The following is a 22,189-nucleotide window of genomic DNA, read 5'->3' on the forward strand; positions in this document are numbered from 1 at the left end:
AGACCGAAGCTAAACAATTTAGAATGTATGTTTCTGTTTGAATTGCGTAGTTTTGCTTCTAAAAAAAATTCTATTTAATGATCCAGCCAAAAGTCCCTCCAAAACCTTCACTGAATGAGGTGTGAACATGATTTCTGAATATTGCTCATTTTAAACGTTTTATATTTCGAATTATAAGAATAAACAAAAGACTAAAAGGTCTTTAATTTTCAGCAGTCACTAATCATTTCTAATGCTAAATCTCAATCCCAATTCATTATCCATACTTGCAAAATTAATTATTGAACCCATAACTACATTAGAAGCTACTATTTTTGAAGGCATATCAGGAAAGGAAAATTCTCAATTTTGCTACACACAGGGGGGTTAACAGAACTATCCTTTACAATTAACAATCAGCAACTAACTGGGTCCAGAATTTACAAGACTCAGGGAATGGAGATTGTTCAGTTCTATTAAATATTTAAAATCAACAGATGTGAGTTCAGAGCCACATTAACAAAATGAACACCAATGCCCTGAGAGAACCAAAGAATGATGCTCATTTAGCTAACAGGAATGCCAATGTGGTCTGTCGATTTGTTAGTTCCCTGCCAGATTGCGTGCTTTGTTTAAAATGCATTTTCATGTCAGAAAGCAGAAATTAGTTTTGTTTATGAATATTCAGAGGAACATACACACAGATTCTAGGAACATACACCCTGTTCTAATGTTACTTCTAAAACAAAGGCTACAAATCTGGAAGAGCTCTAAGTGATCATATGAAGTACCTGTGAATCAGTGTTGAATCTACAAAAATCTAGTTTACTTGTGCGGTCAGAGGTCAGCAAAGATGGATCATGGCAGTTTCCTGAATGGTTGATTAGTTTCAGCACCTTTCCCTACCTCAAACATGGGTGTTGTTATAAAACATGGTAGGATGAAGTAGTTACTGTTACTGCCACCATTTCTATTCCATAAACTTTCTTAACAAACCTCCACAGTCTTAGCATTGGGATTGGAGAGAGAAGGTTCACAGTCTGACCACCTTTTGTAAACAATGCTCTTTGCAATGTTCCCAGGCCACCAATCATTCAAACCTTGGCCAGATTGGAAGAAAGATCTTACAATGCAAGCTGTACTTCCCTCTTAATGTCAGTCTTTAATTCAATTCAAGAAGAATCAAGATGGAATAGACAAAAAACGCAAAAATGAAAGAATGATCTTCAAGCAAAACATGAAATCATGATCTTCCTACAACACATCTTCTGTACAATCAACACGCAAGAAATGAATGTTCAATAATTTAAATATATTAATCTAAAATATCCTCTATTCTGCTGCATGATAAAGTTACAAATTCAGTTTTTTTTCTCCTTGAGAATTCTTGAGCTCTGATTTATTTGCAACCACAAGTTTGTGAATTGTCCCTCCCTAGAGTTTGTAAAAGAAAAAACAATCAATAGACAAGGAATAGGGAATTAAAACATGTGTATTGAATATTCTGCACCACAACACAACATGCATTATTGCTCTCAGTTGAACACTGCCCAATAAAGGTCACAAGAATAAATTTACAAATGGGAAATGGTACAGTGTTTTTTGAGGACTTCAATTTTAGTCTGAAAACATTCTTGAAAAATTCCCAACAACTTTTCACAAACTGACCTCATTAATGAGTACTATTTATTTTGTACAAAATACATAATGTACAATATAATAGAAAAAGTAATTGACCGGATTGAAAAAAATACAAATATTACAAAACAAAATTTGAAACTTGCCTCCTCACGAGCACTTCTTAAATTAGATAAGCATTTTTAATCTTTCACGGTTGAAACACAGAATTAGGAAATGCAGCCCAACAACATGAAAGGGTCGGTCCAACTACAGATCAGTCTAGCACCTGGGAGATGTCAGTCTGAGGGCTGGAGTATGGAAGTCAGTCCAGCATGTGGAGAGGTCAGTCAATAGGTGGAACTAGAGAGACCATTCTGAATGCAGGATTGGAGAGGTCAATCCACCAGTGTTTCAGGAATGCCTACTTTTTTGCCCCTTTAAAATAAATTCCCAGTAAATCTGCTGAAATACTGTATTTTATGAAGAATCACATTGTTGCAGCTGAGCATAAGGAAATTCACTTTGCATTATACTTGCTGTAGAACTTATTGATCAAGCAATATTTCAGATATTCATTTTTACTATTCTTTAATTTTTGTGCTCAGCAAATTTATGAAAGATTTGGTTTCAAATAATTATTGTACAATGTAAAAAAACATCTGTATTTGCAAAAGTAGATAATGTGATTACCTGTCATGCTCCCATATTTTTCCAACACCCTGACGGAGGTACTTTTTGCAAGTGCTAATCATTTGATTGGTAACCTTGATAAAGAGAGAAGTCATATGCTCTGATGTATTGTAGTACTTTGAAATGCTGTGGATCATCCGAATACTGTTCATCAAGTTGGGAACATATTCAACCATGGTGGCCTGAAACAATAAATGTGGAAATATATTCTCTTTATATTATATACTTTGTTTAAGTAGAGTAGAATTCATCAGAATATTTCAACCAACCGGTGTGCACTTCGCAAGAGGCCCAAAGAATTTGTCCAGTGTGTAGAGATATTTCACATTATCTTTACCCTCATTTGCTGCATCAGTAATATTGCTGTCCTAAACCAAAGGAAAATGATAAGATTATTACAAGGAATTGACATAGTCGATAATTTATTTGATGAAAGAATGTATAATTATTTTCATGTACACATTTCGTTAAAAATACTATAACATATTTGCCGAATAAAGTCAGTTTCAAAAGTAAAAGTTACCAGTTTTTTCCAATGTTTCAATGATCTGGATTTTGCGACCTGAAGAATGCCTATTACTCTTCTTACTTGAGGACTCTTAATTTGATCAAGAAGGCTAAAATTAAAAATAATAAAAATTAATTTTCTTAAAGGCACTATGTTGATTTCCTGAAGGATATTAATGATAGAATGATGATAAATTAAAGCTAACAGTCTGGAAGTATCATTTGACCAAAGTCATTAATTGTTTAGTAAGTGGAAGTGGAAATTTGAGATATACTGCCTGGCTTCCATGAAGTATACCAGGGTCTCATCTCCATATTGCAGATTTGTTTGTTTTTAATTCATATTTGAAATTTGATCATTGCTGCCAAAGCAATATTGATTCTATTAGAATAAATGTTATGAAAATTTGCAGAGGATTAGTGACACTGGTTATAAGACATGAACAGGGCAAATAACATACTTCATACTTAATTGTTATTTATCATGTTATCTACATTCACTGTAACAATGAATTCAGTCAGTAGTCAGTTACCCTGACATAAAGTAAAGTTCTAACAAAATAAACCATCAAATGAAAATTTATTGTTTCAGTTGGTAGATTAATTAGAAATCTCGTTCCAGAAATAATGAATAATGCTCCCCCGGAAAATATCAAAGAATTGTATTTTGTTTGGAAAACTATAAAGTTATCAATAAAGAAGCAAATGACACAAAACTAATGCGATATTCCCAAATCGAACAAAAAGAATAACAGAGAAGGTTTCACTGTGGAAACTTAGCAATTTATTTTCCTGAAAATCCAGAGCTTGAAAGAAGCTTTTTAAACCCACTACTAGAAGTGCTGCATAAATCATTCAAAACCTCGTGTTTTTTTATATAAATATATTTGATTAGATCATATCTCATTCCACAGGGTTTGATTTGTAACGAAAAAAAATAGAAAAAAGGAAACAGAATGTCATCATAAGTCAAATGAAACAGTTGATACACATCAGTTCTTATGTCCCCAATGCTGGTATGTGACATTTGCACGGCAAAAAAAAATGCTAAGTTAAAAAGAAAATCCATTTCTTTATTCAGCCAAAATAAAAACCATAAAACACTAGAATATCTATCACCAGTTGTGTTCAAAAATGAAATCCCCAGGGTTTCAACTAGACTAGAACCACAATGAAAAACAGTCCAATTTCTACTTTTCTCTGCAGCTAGCAGATCTTTAGCAGTACTCCAAGATGAGTTTTGTACTTCTACAATTTGACACATTCTTGGTGTGCCACAGAGTCAGCCTCATGCACGAACAACTTTTGAAAGGATATTGCATAAAACCCAAGACTTCCATCATGTTAGAAAAGTGCCACAAATATCTTCATGTATTAGAGCCCAAACAAAGTGTGGCACGAGAGCAAATAAATGCAATTGAAAGGAAGGGACAAAAAAAATTAGAAGCAAACCTCTCCCCACCACAATCATTTCTCCATCCTGTAGGTAAAACATTCACAGCGATATTAAAATTAGGATTTATGCTCTATTACAACATTGAAACTGGTTTTTATATGTACCAACATGTATGGATGTCCTCAGTGTGCAAAAAGCATTGAACACACTTCAGAACAGTTCATGCAATAATTTTCAGTCCCATTTTTCAAACCAATGTCAATTGAAATACAGGTAATGACAATCAATTAATTAAATTACACAATGAGCTGAAACTATATCAGAACATACCTATTAAACTTTGCCATTTTCATCTTCCAATGATCCAATTCTGCTGAGGGCCCAATGTCATCTGCCTCTTTTCTCATTTGCTCACTTTCAGCTAAGACTTGTTCAATTTGTTTACTCCATGACATTAACACTCCCTCAAGTTGCTCCACACATTCAGTGTTGTTTGCTAGGAATTAAAAAGTAATCGCTATTGTATTTAATTTATTCAAAGAATATTTAGATCCATGCAAAGTAATTGCAAAGTAATCCATGCAAAGTAACTTTCAATTCTACTTATAAGCCCGTTTTAAAATTGAAGAACTTCTTTTGCTTATGACTTAATCAAGGAATTGACTAAAATATATGAAAAGAAAAAATATAATTAGGCCATTCATTTTTTTCATGCCAGCTCTGCTATCCAAAAAAAGCTTGGCTGATGTTTGAGCGTAATGACACAATCATAAAGAAAGCCCACCAAAACCTCTACTTCCTTAGAAGATTGAGGGGATTTGGTATATCAATGAATACACTCTTGAACTTCTGCAGGTGTACGGTGGAGAGCATCCAACTCGAATGTCTCGGAAAGTGGTAGACACTGCCTGGTCCATCACGGTTACTGACTACCTCACCATCAAAGGGATCTATATGAGGCACTGCCATTGGAAAGAACGCTTTGGGGTATGAAAATAATGACCTCCAGGTTCAGGAGCAGCTTCTTCCCAACAACCTTAGAAACATTGAAAAATAGGTGCAGGAGTAGGCCGTTCGGCCCTTTGAGCCAGCACCGCCATTCAATATGATCATGGCTGATCATCTAAAATCAGTATCCCGTTCCAGCTATTTCCCCATATCCCTTGATTCCTTTAGCCATAAGGGCTAAATCTAACTCTCTCTTGAAACCTTCAGACTATTGAACAGTACAAATACCAATTAAACTACAAACTGGCTTGGTTGCATGAGGAACTTCGGGACCTTTTTGATTTGTTTTACACTAATATTGTTTTTTCCCTTTATCGAATATATATATTTTTTAATTATGATATCTATTGAGCACCATGCTTACAGAACTATCATTCTGCAGCAAGTATGAATATCATTGTTCTGGTCGGTACATATGACAATTAAACTCCCTTGACTCTTGATCATGGATTCTCTCAATATCCAAAAATCTATCAATCTCTGTCATAAATATACTCATTGAATAAACTTCCTTGTTAATCCCCTTTAATCTTTCCTCCACTCGCTTTAAAGGTATGTGCTCTAGTATTTAACATTGGGGAAAAGACTATCAACCCAGTCTATGTTTCTCATAATTTTATATACTTCTATTAGAACCTTGACCTCTGACACTCCAGGGAAATCAATCTGAGTTTTATAGCTAATTCCCTGTAATCCAGGCTACATCCCAGTGAACTACTTATGCACATCTCCGAAGCCTCCACATCCTTCCAGTAATACAGTGAACAGAAAACTTCATACAATACCCAAAAGTGGTCTCACTAAAGTTTTAAGAAGCTGCAACATGATTTCCCAATGTTTAATACTGAGTACCCCAACAAAGTGTGCCCTAAACCTTTTTTTTATCATACTATCCACTTGTGCTGTTACTTTCAAGGACCTATAGACATGCACAACACAATTATTCTCTATATCATTGTTCTTGAGGGTCCTGCCATTTATCATATACTTTCCGCTTGCATTTGACCTCCCAAAGAGAAACATTTCACACTTGTCCAGATTAAACTTAATCTGTCATTTGTAAAAATAAAGTGCTAGAGAAACTCAGTGGGTTAGACAGCATCTATGGAGGATTCCAGCATCTCTTGGATTCAGAATGGCAGGCAGTGACTAGTGGGGTACCGCAAGACTCGGTGTTGGGACCGCAGCTATTTACAATATACATCAATGACTTGGATGAAGGGATTAAAAGTACCATTAGCAAATTTGCAGATGATACAAAGCTGGGTGGCAGTGAGAACTGTGAGGAAGATGCTATGAGGTTGCAGGGTGACTTGGACAGGTTGTGTGAGTGGGCGGATGTTTGGCAGATGCAGTTTAATGTGGATAAGTGTGAGGTTATCCACTTTGGTGGTAAGAATAGGAAGGCAGATTATTATCTGAATGGTGTCAAGTTAGGAAAAGGGGACGTACAACGTGATCTGGGTGTCCTAGTGCATCAGTCACTGAAAGGAAGCATGCAGGTACAGCAGGCAGTGAAGAAAGCCAATGGAATGTTGGCCTTCATAACAAGAGGAGTTGAGTATAGGAGCAAAGAGGTCCTTCTGCAGTTGTACAGGGCCCTAGTGAGACCGCACCTGGAGTACTGTGTGCAGTTTTGGTCTCCAAATTTGAGGAAGGATATTCTTGCTATTGAGGGCATGCAGCGTAGGTTTACTAGGTTAATTCCCGGAATGGCGGGACTGTCATATGTTGAAAGACTGGAGCAACTAGGCTTGTATACACTGGAATTTAGAAGGATGAGAGGGGATCTTATCAAAACGTATAAGATTATTAAGGGGTTGGACACGTTAGAGGCAGGAAACATGTTCCCAATGTTGGGGGAGTCCAGAACCAGGGGCCACAGTTTAAGAATAAGGGGTAGGCCATTTAGAACAGAGATGAGGAAAAACTTTTTCAGTCAGAGAGTTGTGAATCTGTGGAATTATCTGCCTCAGAGGGCAGTGGAGGCCAATTCTCTGAATACATTCAAGAGAGAGCTAGATAGAGCTCTTAAGGATAGCAGAGTCAGGGGGTATGGGGAGAAAGCAGGAACAGGGTACTGATTGAGAATGATCAGCCATGATCACATTGAATGGCGGTGCTGGCTCGAAGGACCGAATGGCCTACTCCTGCACCTATTGTCTATTGTCTATGGTGCATCTGCCATTTGTCTACCCAAATCCCCAGCTGATCTATATCCAGTAATATCATTTCACAACCTCCTCATGATTGGGACAAAGATTAGAAGGTAGAGCTTTAAGTTAAGAGGGCAAAGTTTAAAGGAGATGAGCGGGGCAGATTTTTTTGTTACAGAAAAGTGTGGGTGCCTGAAATGTGCCACCAGCGGTGTTGGTAGAGGCAGATACAAGAAGGGTGTACGATTGAAAGATACAACATGAATACAGGCGCTTCGGCCCAACGACCAGTGATCACCCATTCATACTCATTCTATGTTATCCCACTTTTGGATCCACTCCCCACACTTACAGGCAATTTACAGAGCCCAATTGTTCTACAAACCTGCATGTCTTTGTACCAGGATATGGGTGGAAACCAGAGCACCCAGAGGAAACCCCTGCGGTCACACGGAGAATGTCCAAACTCCATACTGACAGCAGAGGTCAGAATTGAAACTGGGTCTTTGGCGCTGTAAAGCAACAGCTCATCCAGCTGTGCCACGGTACTTAAGAGGTTTTTAGAAAGGCAAATGGATATGCAGGGAATGGAGGGATATGGATGTTGTGCAGGCAGAGGAAATTATTTTAACTTGGCATCCTGTCTGGTATGGACAGTGTGGGCAGCAGTTCCTGTTCCTGACTGTACGGTTTTAGTCTATAACTCCACCAATTTCTGGGTCCTCTGCAAACTTACTTGTTGGCTCACCTAAATGTTCATCTTAAATCATTTACATATATCACAGGCAATGGTCCAAGCACTGCCCCCTGTAGGAACACCACTGGTCATAGAACTCCAGTCAGAAAAACACCACCATCATTCCCCTCAGTCTTCTATGGTCAGGCCAATTTTGAAACCAATCACCATGGATCCCATATGTATTCATGCTCTGGATCCTGTTGAATGCTTTTCTAATGTCCATTTCGATAACATCCACTATTCTACTCTCATCAATTATCCTCATTGCCTCTTGAAAAAATGCGATCAAATTCACAAGACACGACAACCTCTGCACAAAGCCATGAATGACTATCCGTAACATATTGTAGAACACAAATTGCTGGAGTAGCTCAGTGCATCAGGCCGTATCTCTGGAGGACATGGATAGGAGGCATCTCTGGAGGACATGGATAGACAAAACGTTGCCTATCCTTGTCCTCTAGAGATGCTACCTGACTCGCTGAGTTGCTGCAGTGCTTTGTGTTCTACTCAAGATTCCAGAATCTGCAGTTCCTGTAGCAGTAATAAGTTCATGCTTTTCCAAATGCATGTAAATCCCTAAGAACTTTCTCCAATAACTTCCCTACCATTGATGTGAGGCTTACTGGCCAAAAACTTCATGACAAACACTGATATATGTCAAATCAAATTGAGTTTATTATTATATGCACAAGTACGGTGACTTGAGGGTACAAATAAACTCTTATTTGCAGCAGCATCACAGATATAGAGATAGACAAAAGTTAAGCAAAACAAGCTATTTGGAGTTAGTGTGGGAGTGAGAATCTATGCTATTAGCTGATATAGTCAATTAGAGATATTGTATTTTGTTGTAGTAAAGATGGTTTCTTTTGTTGTTTTAGCTAATATAAAATGAATGCTTATTTTAGTGGAAAGCAGTAAGATGGATGCTTGTGGCAGAAATGTTATCCTTGGGAACAGAATGTGTTTGTCCCTTTACGAATGATAAGGAGTATACAGAATAGGGGCTCTTGTCCTCTCCCACTACTCTGTCTGACTGTATGAGTGCTGTGTATTGAAACAGTAAAGCAAGGTCATGCAGCTGCGAGATTGCTCGTCTATAGAGATAAAGAAAGTTTATTTCTTAATAACAACTCCTTGTATAAGGTGCGTGTGAAAATAGGACAAGTTTTGAATCCACTCTAAGTAAATTGATGCGTTTCTCCAAAAGCATGTGACTTATATTAATGGTTTGGTTTCTGAGCATGTGACCTGTATCAATGATTTTGTTTTCTCTGTAACCATGGGAATTGTATTAGATTTGTAATTGGTCCTTGATTTCTTTTTGTCACACCTCTCTTTTTCTGTATAAAAAAGTAAACAATCGTGGAGAAGTTGTTCTTCCCCTCCCCTGAGTTGAGATCTTTTCAGACACTAGTATTGTGTCTGGAGATCCTCACGGGAAGAACCCCATGGTGGAATAAATCTGACGTGCTAATCCAGTATTACTTGTGATTATTCAGACTGAAGGTAAAGAACTTGATTTAACAGGAGAGCAGCACGTAGGTAAAGGATCATCTTTCATTTTATTGAATAGCATACCAGATAGTTCTTGTGCTTTTGTCATCTCTCCACAACTGTGGTTAGCCAGCAGAATTTCTGGCTCCGTAAGCTGGCAGATGATAGAGATGTATCAACTGACCCATAGATTTTCAGGTTCCATATATTACTTTTCTGTATATTACTAATAGCATTACAAAGGCATGTTGGCCTTTATGACAAGAGGCGTTGAGTATAGGAGCAAAGAGGTCCTTCTGCAGTTGTACAGGGCCCTAGTGAGACCGTACCTGGAGTACTGTGTGCAGTTTTGGTCTCCAAATTTGAGGAAGGACATTCTTGCTATTGAGGGAGTGCAGCGTAGGTGCACTAGGTTAATTCCCGGATTTGTTAATTCAACATACTGTCGTATGTTGAAAGACTGAAGCGACTAGGCTTGTATACACTGGAATTTAGAAGGATGAGAGGGGATCTTATTGAAACATATAAGATTATTAAGGGATTGGACACACTAGAGGCAGGAAACATGTTCCCAATGTTGGGGGAGTCCAGAACCAGGGGGCACAGTTTAAGAATAAGGGGTAGGCCATTTAAAACGGAGATGAGGAAAAACCTTTTCACTCAGAGAGTTGTAAATCTGTGGAATTCTCTGCCTCAAAAGGCAGTGGGGACCAATTCTCTGGATGCTTTCACGAGAGAGCTAGATAGATCTCTTAATGATAGCAGAGTCAGTGAGTATGGGGAGAAGGCAGGATTGGCGTACTGATTGTGAATGATCAGCCATGATCACATTGAATGGTGGTGCTGGCTCACAGGGCCGAATGGCCTACTCCTGCACCTATTTTCTATTGTCTATAAGATGTATTTCAAAGTATGGAACTATTAAATAATTTGGCGTACCTAAAGAAACGTAGCATATCTGCATTTATAGTTCATAACAATAAATCATAAAAACAAAATGATTGGAACAATTCAGTTGAATGCTTAAAGCTATTACAATTATAAATGAAGACAGGATACCTGCAATCGAATAGTCTGAGGGATTATGCAGATCATCAATGTTGTAGGCTGTAGTCACCTCTGCAAGAATAATTTGCCTTTCCATATTTTTCCTGGCTGTGTTCAAATTGCCAACAAATTTGTCCAAGGATTCAAAGAACTCCTGAATCTGAGCATTCTTTAGTCCTTCTTTAATCGATCCCCAATTCTATTCATTGGTAAAATAATTAAATGTTAATATCATCAACTAATCCTTCAAAATACATTAAAGCCTTTTATTGTAATGAGTTTTGCATTTTAAATAATACCGAGATTTCTGGTCAGTGTTTAAATGACTGCAGCATCAATAACATTTACAATAAAATCATTAGTCCTGATCAGCACTGTGAGAATTCAATCTCGGTGCTGTAGCATTTGAGAACAAATTATTCACAGGACTTCAACCTTTTAGGTTCTGGAAAAGATGAGGAAACATAGAATTGCTTCCATAGCATTGCTGTGGGCAGCTCAATAAAAAAAACAAAATAGCTGATGATTCATTTGCACAGTAGCTCTTAAAAGGCTGCTGTTTCCTTTTAAGGTTGTGGGTTAACTTTAGATAAAAGAGCAACGATCATAGAATTTCCGGAATATCTGCCTGCTGTAAGGATTGTTTGGATGTTCTGCTGGAAGAGGTGCAACATGAAATGGTATGCGTTTGACACCATATGTCTCCTTTGAAACCAAAATACACAAACTCCATACCAGTGCCTAACAACAAGCAGATCTGAAGAAGGGTCTCGACCCAAACGTCACCCATTCCTTCTCTCCAGAGATGCTGCCTGCCCTGCTGAGTTACTCTAACATTTTGTGTCTACCAACAAGCAAGATAAGCCTAACCCACCAATTACAGCCCAAACAGCCTCCATTCAAAAACTAACAGATTACCAAGTAACATTTTGGTTTCTCTCAAGACCACCAAGCTCCTGAATTTACCACAGCCTTTCATCAAGCAAGGACAAAAGAGGTGAACTCCAGAGGCGGTGAAAATGACTGTCCATTCACATATCTTCAGATAGTGAATCATTTTGCATCCATACAGCCAAACTCACACATTATCCATGTTGGACCAACATGTGATTGGTTACAATAATTCCTTTGTTATACAATGCCAATGCTTTGAAGGCAGCTTAACGACCTCTATCTGATGTTCAGTGGCAATACCATCATCAAACGTCCACCAGTGATCAGTACTCAACTAGAAAAAACAAATAAATCCAATGACTATTTGGAAAGGTCAGAGTTGAGTATTCTGGGTAGCCAACCTCCCACCTTCCAAAGGCTCTCCGCCTATAAGACATAAATAAGTGAGTCATAGAGTCATAGACTGGTGCAGCATAGAAAGAGTCCCTATGGCCCATTACATCTATGTAGACCATCATGTCCATCTGCACTAATCACACTTGCATGCATTAATTCCATATCATTCTCTGCCCTGCTCATTCAAACAAAATGCTTCTTACATGTTGTGATTGTTCCTGTCTTCACCACCTCCTTTGGTAGTTCATTCCAGATATGTGAAACATTTCTGTGATTCAATTGTGTGAAACATTTAAGCGTCAGATCCCCTTTAAACCTCCTCCCTTTCACCTTAAACCTATGTCCTCTAGTTTTAGACATCCCTACCATGAGAAACAGACCCCAGCTATTTACCCTATCTATGTCTCTAATAATTTTATATACCTTCATTATGTCATGTCTGTCTCCTACACTTCAGCGAAACAAAAACAGCCTATCAAGCTCACTAACCAAGCAACACCCTTGTGAAACATTGTTGTGCCCTTTCTAGCTTAATTACATCCTTCTAATTGAGTGGTGAGCAGAACTGCACACACTGCTCCTAGTGCAGCCAAAGCAATGTTTTGTATAACTAAAACATGACATCCCAATACAACTTAACAGAACATGACTTCCCATTGTAACATGACATCCCAGTGCAACTGTAACATTATGCAAAGAATATGATGCAACACTCTTAATTAGTTAACACTTCCATAATAGTGTCTATGGAGGTCACTTTCTAGGACACAGCAATCTAATTGATTGATATCCTATCCCCTAATTTAACCATTCAATCTATCACCACAGGTAGATAGAAATCTACAGGGTGTATTGCAGCAACCTAACCAATTATTTGATACAGTATTTCAAACTCACAGTCTCCACCATGTGGAAGGACAAACCCACCAGGTACTTGGAAACATAAACATGTCCAAGTGATTCAGCCAGATATCGCTGAATTTGGATGCACACCATCATTTTGCTGGGAGAAAATTTTGGAACTCCATACTTACTGTTCACCCTACAGATTGCAGTGGTAGACCTCCATCAAAGGTCGCAAGGGAGAGGCAATAAATGACTACATTGCAACAACACTCACATCTCAAAATTGCATCCACAGAAAATTGAAGTAGGAAGCTTTTTCTTCTGTACTGTTTTATTAAACATACCTCTTTCCTGTCTTATTAACATGAAATGTATTCCATGTCACAACAGTAACATGCACACAACAATAAAGAGTAACTCACATTTATTGAATGTTTAATATCCAAATTGAAAAATACTGTTGCCAATGTTGATGAACAAGTCCTCAGTGAATCTATATATCAACAGCTTGTCCACTCGTTTAACATATTCATTGTGCAAAGATTAGTTCTGGAAATATCCATTCAGGTAGTTGTTAATTTTCCATCCCAACACCAGATGCCAGTGTGGTGCTCCAATCAAGTTGAAAGACTGATATAGTTATGGCATCAGTTCATTCAGAGATAATTAGCAGTTGATGAAAGCTTTCCCTTATGAACTATTATGTTTGACTTTAATCATATAGAAACTTAATTTTCAATAGGTTTTATTAAAATGTATGTCAAAGCCATACTTGATTAATTTTCTCTTCAGTATAAAGAACAAGATTAACAGAAAAATTACAGTCAATCATTTTATCAACATTAAGTATACAAATACTGTTGAAAATCATATCACATGAGAGAAGGTTACCTCTTGGGATCGCAGTGCAGGTACCATTATATTGCCAAGGAGTTTCTCCAATCCTTGAAGTAGATTTTCTTCAGAACAATTAAGCATGCCAAAATTTACCTCCTAAACAGAAAAGGCCCTTTTAAATTTATGTGAAACGATATTGGTCAAGATTTTAATATTAAACCATTTTGATAAATGTTAACTTAATGAATTAATGATGAAGTAACATTTCAGCAATCACTATCTAACATCTATCTTCTTTGCCCTGCATGATTGAATCAACTCAATGCTAGAAACAATTGTTATAAAGGTTGCGAAAGGGAGACCAATATATAATTGTTTCTCCTTTATATAGTTATTTTGCCTTTTCTCCTTATGAGATTTTCTATTTTTGTTAAAGGTCCTGTATGGAACATCAAGCAAACTTTACTACTATCTGCAGTAGAATTCCATTATGGCACTTTATAAGATAGAAAGAGGCCATTCAGCCCATTATCTATCCCAGCTCGCCAAACAATCATATTTCCATTTTAACCCATTTCAACCCACATTTCCATTAATTCGGAGGCATCCCACACAGTCACAGTAAGAAAGAGTCAAGAGTCAAGAGTGTTTTTTGGCATATGTTCCAGATAGAACAATGAAATTCTTACCTGAAATGGAAATTCTACAAAGACGGCACCAGATGTCAGGATTGAATTCAGGTCACTGAAGCTTGGAGACAGCAGCGCTCTTAGCTGTGCCATCCCTTAACTTTGCTTATGGCTTAAATAATCATGATTAAAAAAACTGATGTCCTTGAAGTAGAAATGCTAACTCCAATGCAGGCCTAGAAATTGAAAGGGACCTCCTTAGGGATATTACCTGTCACTTCATAATGAGCCATCAAATGTTTTGCTCAAGGTCCAAGCCAAACTGCGCTGTTGAATGGATTCAGTACAAAGAAAACTCTTTCATTTGTGTGCTGCTCCGTTGTGACGCACTTAAAGAAAAACAGATTGTCTAAACTGGAATTGGATGTGCGGGTGTGGTCAATTGGCAGCATTGATGAAAAGATTGTGTGTGTAGCCAGTGGAGAGATCAGTCCAATGATCAGTGCAGGATCTGAGAGTTGGAGTGAGGATTGGCTGCCAGGAATTGTGGTGAGTGGTTGGAATACCTAAATGTTGGAGTTGGGAAAGACAATTTAATAATCTAGAAAGAAAAATGTTTCAATTCATATCTGGGAGGTATTGGTAAAGGGAATAGGGAATCAGTATTCATTGGGAAGTATCAGCAGTTTAGTTAGGATGGATGGTCAGCTTAGTAAAATTATTGGGGTTGGGGGGTGACAAAGTGAATGTTTGGTGGTTCCAGGGAAAACCAGATAAGTATGTTATTTAAAGAATATTCTCTTAGGCTGGGTCCATGACACTGTCCATACTTCCCATCACTGACTTAATCTACACTACACGGTGCCTCGGAAAAGCAGCCAACATAATCAAAGTCAAATCCCACCCCAGTCATTCCTTCTTCTCCCTGCTCCCACCCAGCAGAAGGTACAAAAGGTACAGAAGATTGAAAGTGCACAACATGAGACTCAGGCACATGAGAATCAGGCTTCTGAATGATCCTTCCATAAGCTTGGGTACAATCTGATTCCCTTCCACCCCATTGTGGACTTTATAGCTGGAACTGATGTGCTACAATGCTGAGATCTATATTCTGCACTCTGTATCTTCCTCTTTGCTCTATTTAATCTACATGAGTTTGATTTGATTATAATTATGCATGGTATTATTAGATCTATATATATATATATATATATATATATATATTATGTATTATTAGATCTGTTTGAATAGCATGCAAAACAAATCGTTCCACTGCACCTCAGTGCACGTGACAATAATAAACCTATATCTAATAACTATGACCTACTCTGACAGGTCAACTTTATATTGGTCCACCTGATAATGGCGGTGCTGACTTGAAGGGCTGAATGGCCTACTCCTGCACCTATTTTCTATGTTTCTACGTTTCTACGATAAGTGGCATGCAGTCTTGCTTCTGCCTAAGTACACAATGGATGGAGCATGCCAAGCATGTGCAAAATCCCTAAGGAGGCTTCCACTGCTGGGCACAATAAATTATGCCCCACTCCTCCAATGTTAGCGCTTCCAACGTAGAGGGGATCAGGAAACAAAAATACAGACTTTGTGCAAAATCATAATAACTTCACAATATTCTGTAATGCTTTAGTTAGCATGGAATTTCAATTGCATAGTGCTAAAAAATGTGGCACTGCACAATTTAATTTTTAGCTAGTAGTAAATTCTGTCTTCCATCTGCCAGACAACAAATTAACCTGACTTTGGGATTACAGACAAAAGACTACATCTAACAAGTCCTTTTTTAAAAAATCATTGCATTTACCTTGGGTTCACTTTGTGTTAGACTGTTTAATTTTTTTAAATTCTTGTGTTCATGTATAAATATTTTTAGAATGCTTGTATAGATTTTATCCCGTGTCAATAGACAATAGACAATAGACAATAGACAATAGGTGCAGGAGTAGGCCATTCAGTCCTTCGAGCCAGCACCGTCATTCAATGCGATCATGGCTGATCACTCTCAATCAGTACCCCGTTCCTGCCTTCTCCCCATACCCCCTCACTCCGCTATCCTTAAGAGCTCTATCCAGCTCTCTCTTGAAAGCATCCAACGAACTGGCCTCCACTGCCTTCTGAGGCAGTGAATTCCACACCTTCACCACTCTCTGACTGAAAAAGTTCTTCCTCATCTCCGTTCTAAATGGCCTACCCCTTATTCTTAAACTGTGGCCCCTTGTTCTGGACTCCCCCAACATTGGGAACATGTTTCCTGCCTCTAATGTGTCTATGGCTTAATAAATATTTTATCACATTTTAAATGTTTAAAACTAAAATTTGTGTGTCAGCCTAATGTTTTATTTTTAAATTTGTACAAACAGCGTAATCTTTATTAGCAAGCTTCCCTGAACAGTATTATCAGCTTTCCCTGTGTACCACTACACTGTTTTTTGTGATACTGCTCAACTAATTTACTGTAAGTTCTCAGAGCAGTTGGAAACTAATCCAATGGTTGCAATCATTTACAATCATTTTCAACAACACAAGCAGCACTTTCTCCTAGAAAAGGCTATCACTCAAAAAATGGACACTGCAACGATGGGGATAGAATTGGAGTAGGCTCCAAGGAGTCAGAGGGACTTGGACAAGCGAGTGAAGAACTGTTTGCAGAATGAATGTTTGCGATGAATAGAACCATAAAGATCCTCCAGGGCAACACCCACTGCTCCTAGTGGAAGGCTGCCAGAGAGGTCTCTGTAAAGGTCAAGGGAATGCAGTGTAATAATAACTGCAATTTGGGAAACCTGCCATATCGGCAAATCTCTTGCCCACTCTGCATGCTTTTGTGTATTGAAGGTAAAGTAAATGGAATCTTCTCTCCTTGATCATGGAGTTTCTGTGACAAATGCAACTGTGAACAAGCAAACTGAGATGTGACAACGATGAGCAATATCAGCCTGGAATGATCTTAAGTCTGGGAAGTTGAATATCGTCTTCATGGGCAAATCAGTCCTGACACATGTAGAAAAGCTCGATTAGACACTCTTAACAAATTCTATTTACATGTTGTAATGGTAGTTTCTATACCATCTTGAAATCCCACTTCGATGCCCATTATTTCTCGGTGAGAAATGTAGTTATAGCTTACGCACACGTCGCACCCTGATATGACAAAACGAATCTTCCAAACTTCTTTTCTTCATTAATTGGTTTTATTAAAGTAGCACAAATCAAAGAGTAATTCATCAGTTTCCGTACTTTATCAACTGTTTCTTCTTCTAACAATATCTAGAAATCTTGCAGTTATTACCGTGTGGTTCTTACAAATATAGATGATACAAGCGTATGGTACCAGCGTGTGGTAAAGAACTGTATGCTCACCATCCTCCGAGTCTAAACTGACCCACAACCTCTGTCGCCACGCTAGCCACCTCCCATCTAGACACTCCCCATTATGCATTAAGTCACACCCACAAGCAGGCAAAAAGGACATAAACTAGAAACATTAAAACATAGCCACAACACAACGACAGTAATTGAATTAAGCATAAATGGCTCCTACACATGTAAAAAGATTTTTGTTATTGGAGAATGGAACTGACCTGAGAAACATTAGCTGTGCTGATATTTTTATTCGTTGTTCGAAGAAAAAATAAGCAAGTTCCAGTCAAACCCTGAAAGATGGGCAGGAGAAAAATGGATTACCACAGTTCATTTTTTTTCTAAAATTATAAATTATCTACCTTCTGAAAGCACGTGAATTTGTAATTTATTACTTTGCAAGGGAAATGTTAATGTTAATAACCCTACCTCAGCTGAGCCATTAGTGATGAACAGTCTTTTCTGAGGCATGCTTCGTGATGTATCTGCACTTAAGCTTCTCAATTCAATGTTCTGAAGGGTTAAACATGTATTCTTAAACAAATCATTGTCAACCCTTTGTATTATAGAAATTATTTAAACACTACTGAATATTCTAATGGGAATGTTAATAATCAAAATTGTTCATTAATTTAACTGGCTAGAGTGAATTAACTGCTTTAGCTTTTTCTTATATTAGTTAATCTGAGTTTTATAGGAAACTGCTGCTGTTTTAAACTATTAAGTAAAAGTAATTTTAAGCAAAGCAATATTACATTTGTTGTTATTTTGAAGTATACCCGCATTTAGTTGTACTAGAATATTTTAATTTTACTTTTGAATACTTACAGCAGCTGCTTCTTGGTAGTAAAATAATATTTTTTTAGAACCATTTGGTGCAAAGAACTCGTCAATCATATGAAACTAGAAAGGAAACATATCTTAATTGTAAAAAATTGCTTTAAAATTAAAATGTTAATCTTTTCCATCTCCTCCAATGACCCAAGCTCTGTCCCAGGCCCTTTCTTCCAAAGGCTAAACCTCATTTCCCAACTCTGCCACCCCAGCCCCCAATCAATGGCTAAACTCACACTTCCATGTCCCAATCTTCCAATGGGAAAAATACCCACAGTCCCCATTGCTGATCCTCTAATAGTTGAACTCATTTTCTCGCAGACGCAATACCCCAATGGCTAAAACCCCCATCAGGCTCTGATCCACCGATGGACATACCCAACCACCTTGCTCCTCTTGTGGTTAATCCACTCACTCATGTCCCATTAACCCAAGATTGATCCACTCAAACCCAACAACATTCAAGATTCCAAATACGAGCTCTCTCTCACACATCGAACTATTCCAGGCATTAATGCAGAACTGCCTGAAGTCTAAGTCTAAAATAATGGTTGGTGTCCACGTGGCAAGCCTTTTACTGGTAGATTTCTACCTATGTCGGGGTTGAGCATCAACTTTATAATAATAATTATTTGGCTGCACTCCAGTAATCTTACATTAGAGCTGGATATAACCTCTTACTGTTATATCAAAAGACCTTTTAGATACTTATTATATGCCATAAAAAAATTAGAAAGCATACCTTTTCATCTGATATAATGAAGTCCTGTACAACTGTTTCATCCAGACCTGTTCCATCAGCTAATTTAGATACGACGTAACTATGGCGAGAGTCCATTTGAGACTTTCGTTCATCTTTTGCTGCTTTGGCTTGTTTTATCATTTGCTTTTTTGCCTCAGTAGAAAGCAGTAAGGTCTTCTTTCCTTGAGTCTGTATTAAGTACATACCTTGTCAATAGAGTAATATGTCACAGAAATTGACCCTTTGGCCCACCACATTCACGCCAATTTTTTCTTCCATCTACACAATTCCATTTGCTGCACTAGGTCTGTATCTTTCCATGCCTTGCCTATTTAAGTGCCTGTGTAAATGAAGTGATTGTATCTCACTCCATCACCTCCTCTGGCAGTAAGTTACAAATATATTTTATGCTATTATGTTTTGACCACTGCATTAACAAATCAACCCATTACGTTAGCAAAAAAATAGAGATGCAATATTCTTAAAGCAGTATCAACAGCGGTAATTTATAATTTTTTGTAATATAAATGAAGTGACTTCTTTAGACTGAAGTTTCGATGAACCCCATTCTGAACTGAGCAATTCCAATAGATTGATCTTGATCTGGATAGGTTTCACCACCAAATCAAACTTTAAAGAAACAAAAATGTATTCCGATAAATGGGTTAACATTGCAATTTGTTTCAACATGCAAATGATCTAAACTCAAATTGTTTGCTATTTACATCTAATTGTGTGGGTTTCCAAAGTAAATGCCAAGAAATATTGGCACTTCCTGAAGGCTCCAATGTGACGGGCCAACAACTAGTTTGGTCTCTAACCATCCCCCCTCATCAAACTTCAATTGCTACCTGTGCCCGAGATCTTAGTCGCAAGTAACTAGGCACTAGTTCACCATGTCCTAGTTGGACCTCCTCTCCCAGAGCCAGTGGGTTGGAGAGCTTGGAACCCAGTGCCAGGGCCAATTGCCATCAGAAAACGATTCATTGTGTGGGTGTAGGGAGGAGAGGGAGATATTATTGAGAGTCAGGATGAGAATTCCTCAAGCATTGTGCATCGGAGGAGTTGGTGAAGGGGAATGGTTGAGTACATTCAGAGGCCAGGAGAGAGATGAGCCACTATGCACTAGTGTGGAGAGGAGAGTGAAATCTTCCCTCAACAGGTGTGCCACTGTGACACAATTGTGTGACTTGAATAGTTGCTGTCTCACAGCTACAGTGACGCAGGTTAGATCCTGACCTATGGTGCTGTGTTTAAGGAGTTTACATGTTCTCACTGTGACTTGATGGGTTTCGTCCAGGTGCTCCCACATCCCGAAGTAGTTCAGCCTGACAGATATCTTGGCCACTGTATTTCTTGTGTGTTGATGAGAGGATAAAATATGGAAAGTTGATGTGAATGTGACAGAATAAAATGAGTCAGCACAGGATTATTTCAAAATGGATGGTTGATGGTCAGCACTGAATCACTAGGATAAGGGCCCGGTTCCATGTTGGATTTTTCCTTCTGAATCGTATCAGAGATTAGAGATCTCATTCTGGCATTTGTTCTGCATCTGCAGGGAGTAGACATGAAGGAGAATGACAAACAAGAGTTTAGAGGCCAGGAAGTTGCCATCTGAGGATTGTAGAGATGGTGGGGGGGGAGGGGGGGTTGGAGTTTAGACCAGGGATAGCGTGCGGATACAGGCTCTTCGGCCCACTGAGTCCACACAGACCAGCGATCATCCCTTACACTAGTACTATCCTACACACTAGCAACAATGTACAATTTTTAATGATGCTAATTAACCTACAAACCTATGTCTTTGGAGTGTGGGAGAAAACCGGAGCACCCAGACAAAACCCACGAGGTTACAAACTCTGTACAGCTAGCAACCGTAGTCTGGTTTCCGACACTGTAAGGCAGCAACTCTACTGCAATGTCACTGTCGCCCTGAAAAGAAGCTCTTTAAACTCTGCTTTTTAAAAGAAGATTGTATGAGGAAATATATGGCCTTGGCATGGAAATGAGGGATCAAAAGTATGATTCATATTGGAGGTTTCCGGTTAAAATCTCCCAGTGATGCAAAATAAGGTGGTTATCATGTATTATTAACAAATCATTAAAACAATGTTATGCAATTGAATTTCCAGCCAAATATCATCGATAAAGCAAATACATCTTGGTGTAGATTTTATTGTCCAAAAGTATTAATAAAATAGAAATGCTGTATTGAATCAATCTTGAAAATCACTTACTGACACCGATGTTGTGGGAGATGCTGCTGTTCTAATTGCTCCTAATCCTGAATTTTTCAATCTAGAAGCACCTACACGCCTGTGCCGAGATGGTTCTCCAGCTATGATTTGTAAAAAATAAGTATTCATACTTTGTAAACAGAGATGACTAAATAATGTTTTATGAATGTAGTAATGTTTAATCCACAGCACAGTACTTATTATCAACAATGTTTTTTTATTGTCTTGTGTATTGGGATATCATGAAAAAACTTTGTTTTGTGTACTATCCGGGTAAAAAATCCATATACGAGTACAATCAAACCATGCAGAATCTGTAGATATATACTACCAAAACTCTAGTGTAAGGAAATAACTGCAGATGCTGGTACAAATGCTGGAGTAACTCAGCAGGTCAGGCAGCATCTCAGGAGAGAAGGAATGGGTGACGTTTCGGGTCGAGACCCTTCTTCAGACTGAAACTCTCATCTTGTATATATATATATATACATATATATATTACATATTTGTACGTGCCCGAAATACAGCCAAAACAGTACATGATAGCGCAATAAGTTTACACCTATCCTACTCACCATTCCCCTGCAGTCTCAATTGATCAAGTTTAGTTAGATTTAAAAAACAAATTAACTTAATAAACTTTAATAAATGCGCTCCCCCTCCCCATTGGGAGGACCGACGCACGTCCAGGCGTGCCCCGCGCCTGACCTTCCTCCCGTGGTGCAGCATGGCAGAAGAGGGTCAAACAAGA

At 38.2% G+C, this 22,189-nt stretch overlaps 1 protein-coding gene across 3 annotated transcripts in view; it reads right to left on the minus strand.

Moving 5' to 3' along the window:
* dnah5l (dynein, axonemal, heavy chain 5 like) overlaps positions 1–22,189 on the minus strand; it is a 243,879-nt gene that overhangs the window by 216,675 nt on the left and 5,015 nt on the right. For all 3 annotated transcript variants that reach the window (XM_078417775.1, XM_078417784.1, XM_078417793.1), the window contains exons 2-12: positions 21,439–21,539; positions 19,199–19,387; positions 18,451–18,525; positions 18,052–18,135; positions 17,844–17,915; positions 13,670–13,771; positions 10,655–10,841; positions 4,523–4,688; positions 2,813–2,906; positions 2,559–2,657; positions 2,290–2,471 (exon numbers count right to left, since the gene is read on the minus strand). In XM_078417775.1, the coding sequence (XP_078273901.1) occupies positions 2,290–2,471; positions 2,559–2,657; positions 2,813–2,906; positions 4,523–4,688; positions 10,655–10,841; positions 13,670–13,771; positions 17,844–17,915; positions 18,052–18,135; positions 18,451–18,525; positions 19,199–19,387; positions 21,439–21,539 (1,351 nt within the window). The remainder of the gene's footprint in view (positions 1–2,289; positions 2,472–2,558; positions 2,658–2,812; positions 2,907–4,522; positions 4,689–10,654; positions 10,842–13,669; positions 13,772–17,843; positions 17,916–18,051; positions 18,136–18,450; positions 18,526–19,198; positions 19,388–21,438; positions 21,540–22,189) is intronic.

This window comes from Rhinoraja longicauda, chromosome 2 (assembly GCF_053455715.1).
Source record: "Rhinoraja longicauda isolate Sanriku21f chromosome 2, sRhiLon1.1, whole genome shotgun sequence".
NCBI lineage: Eukaryota > Metazoa > Chordata > Chondrichthyes > Rajiformes > Arhynchobatidae > Rhinoraja > Rhinoraja longicauda.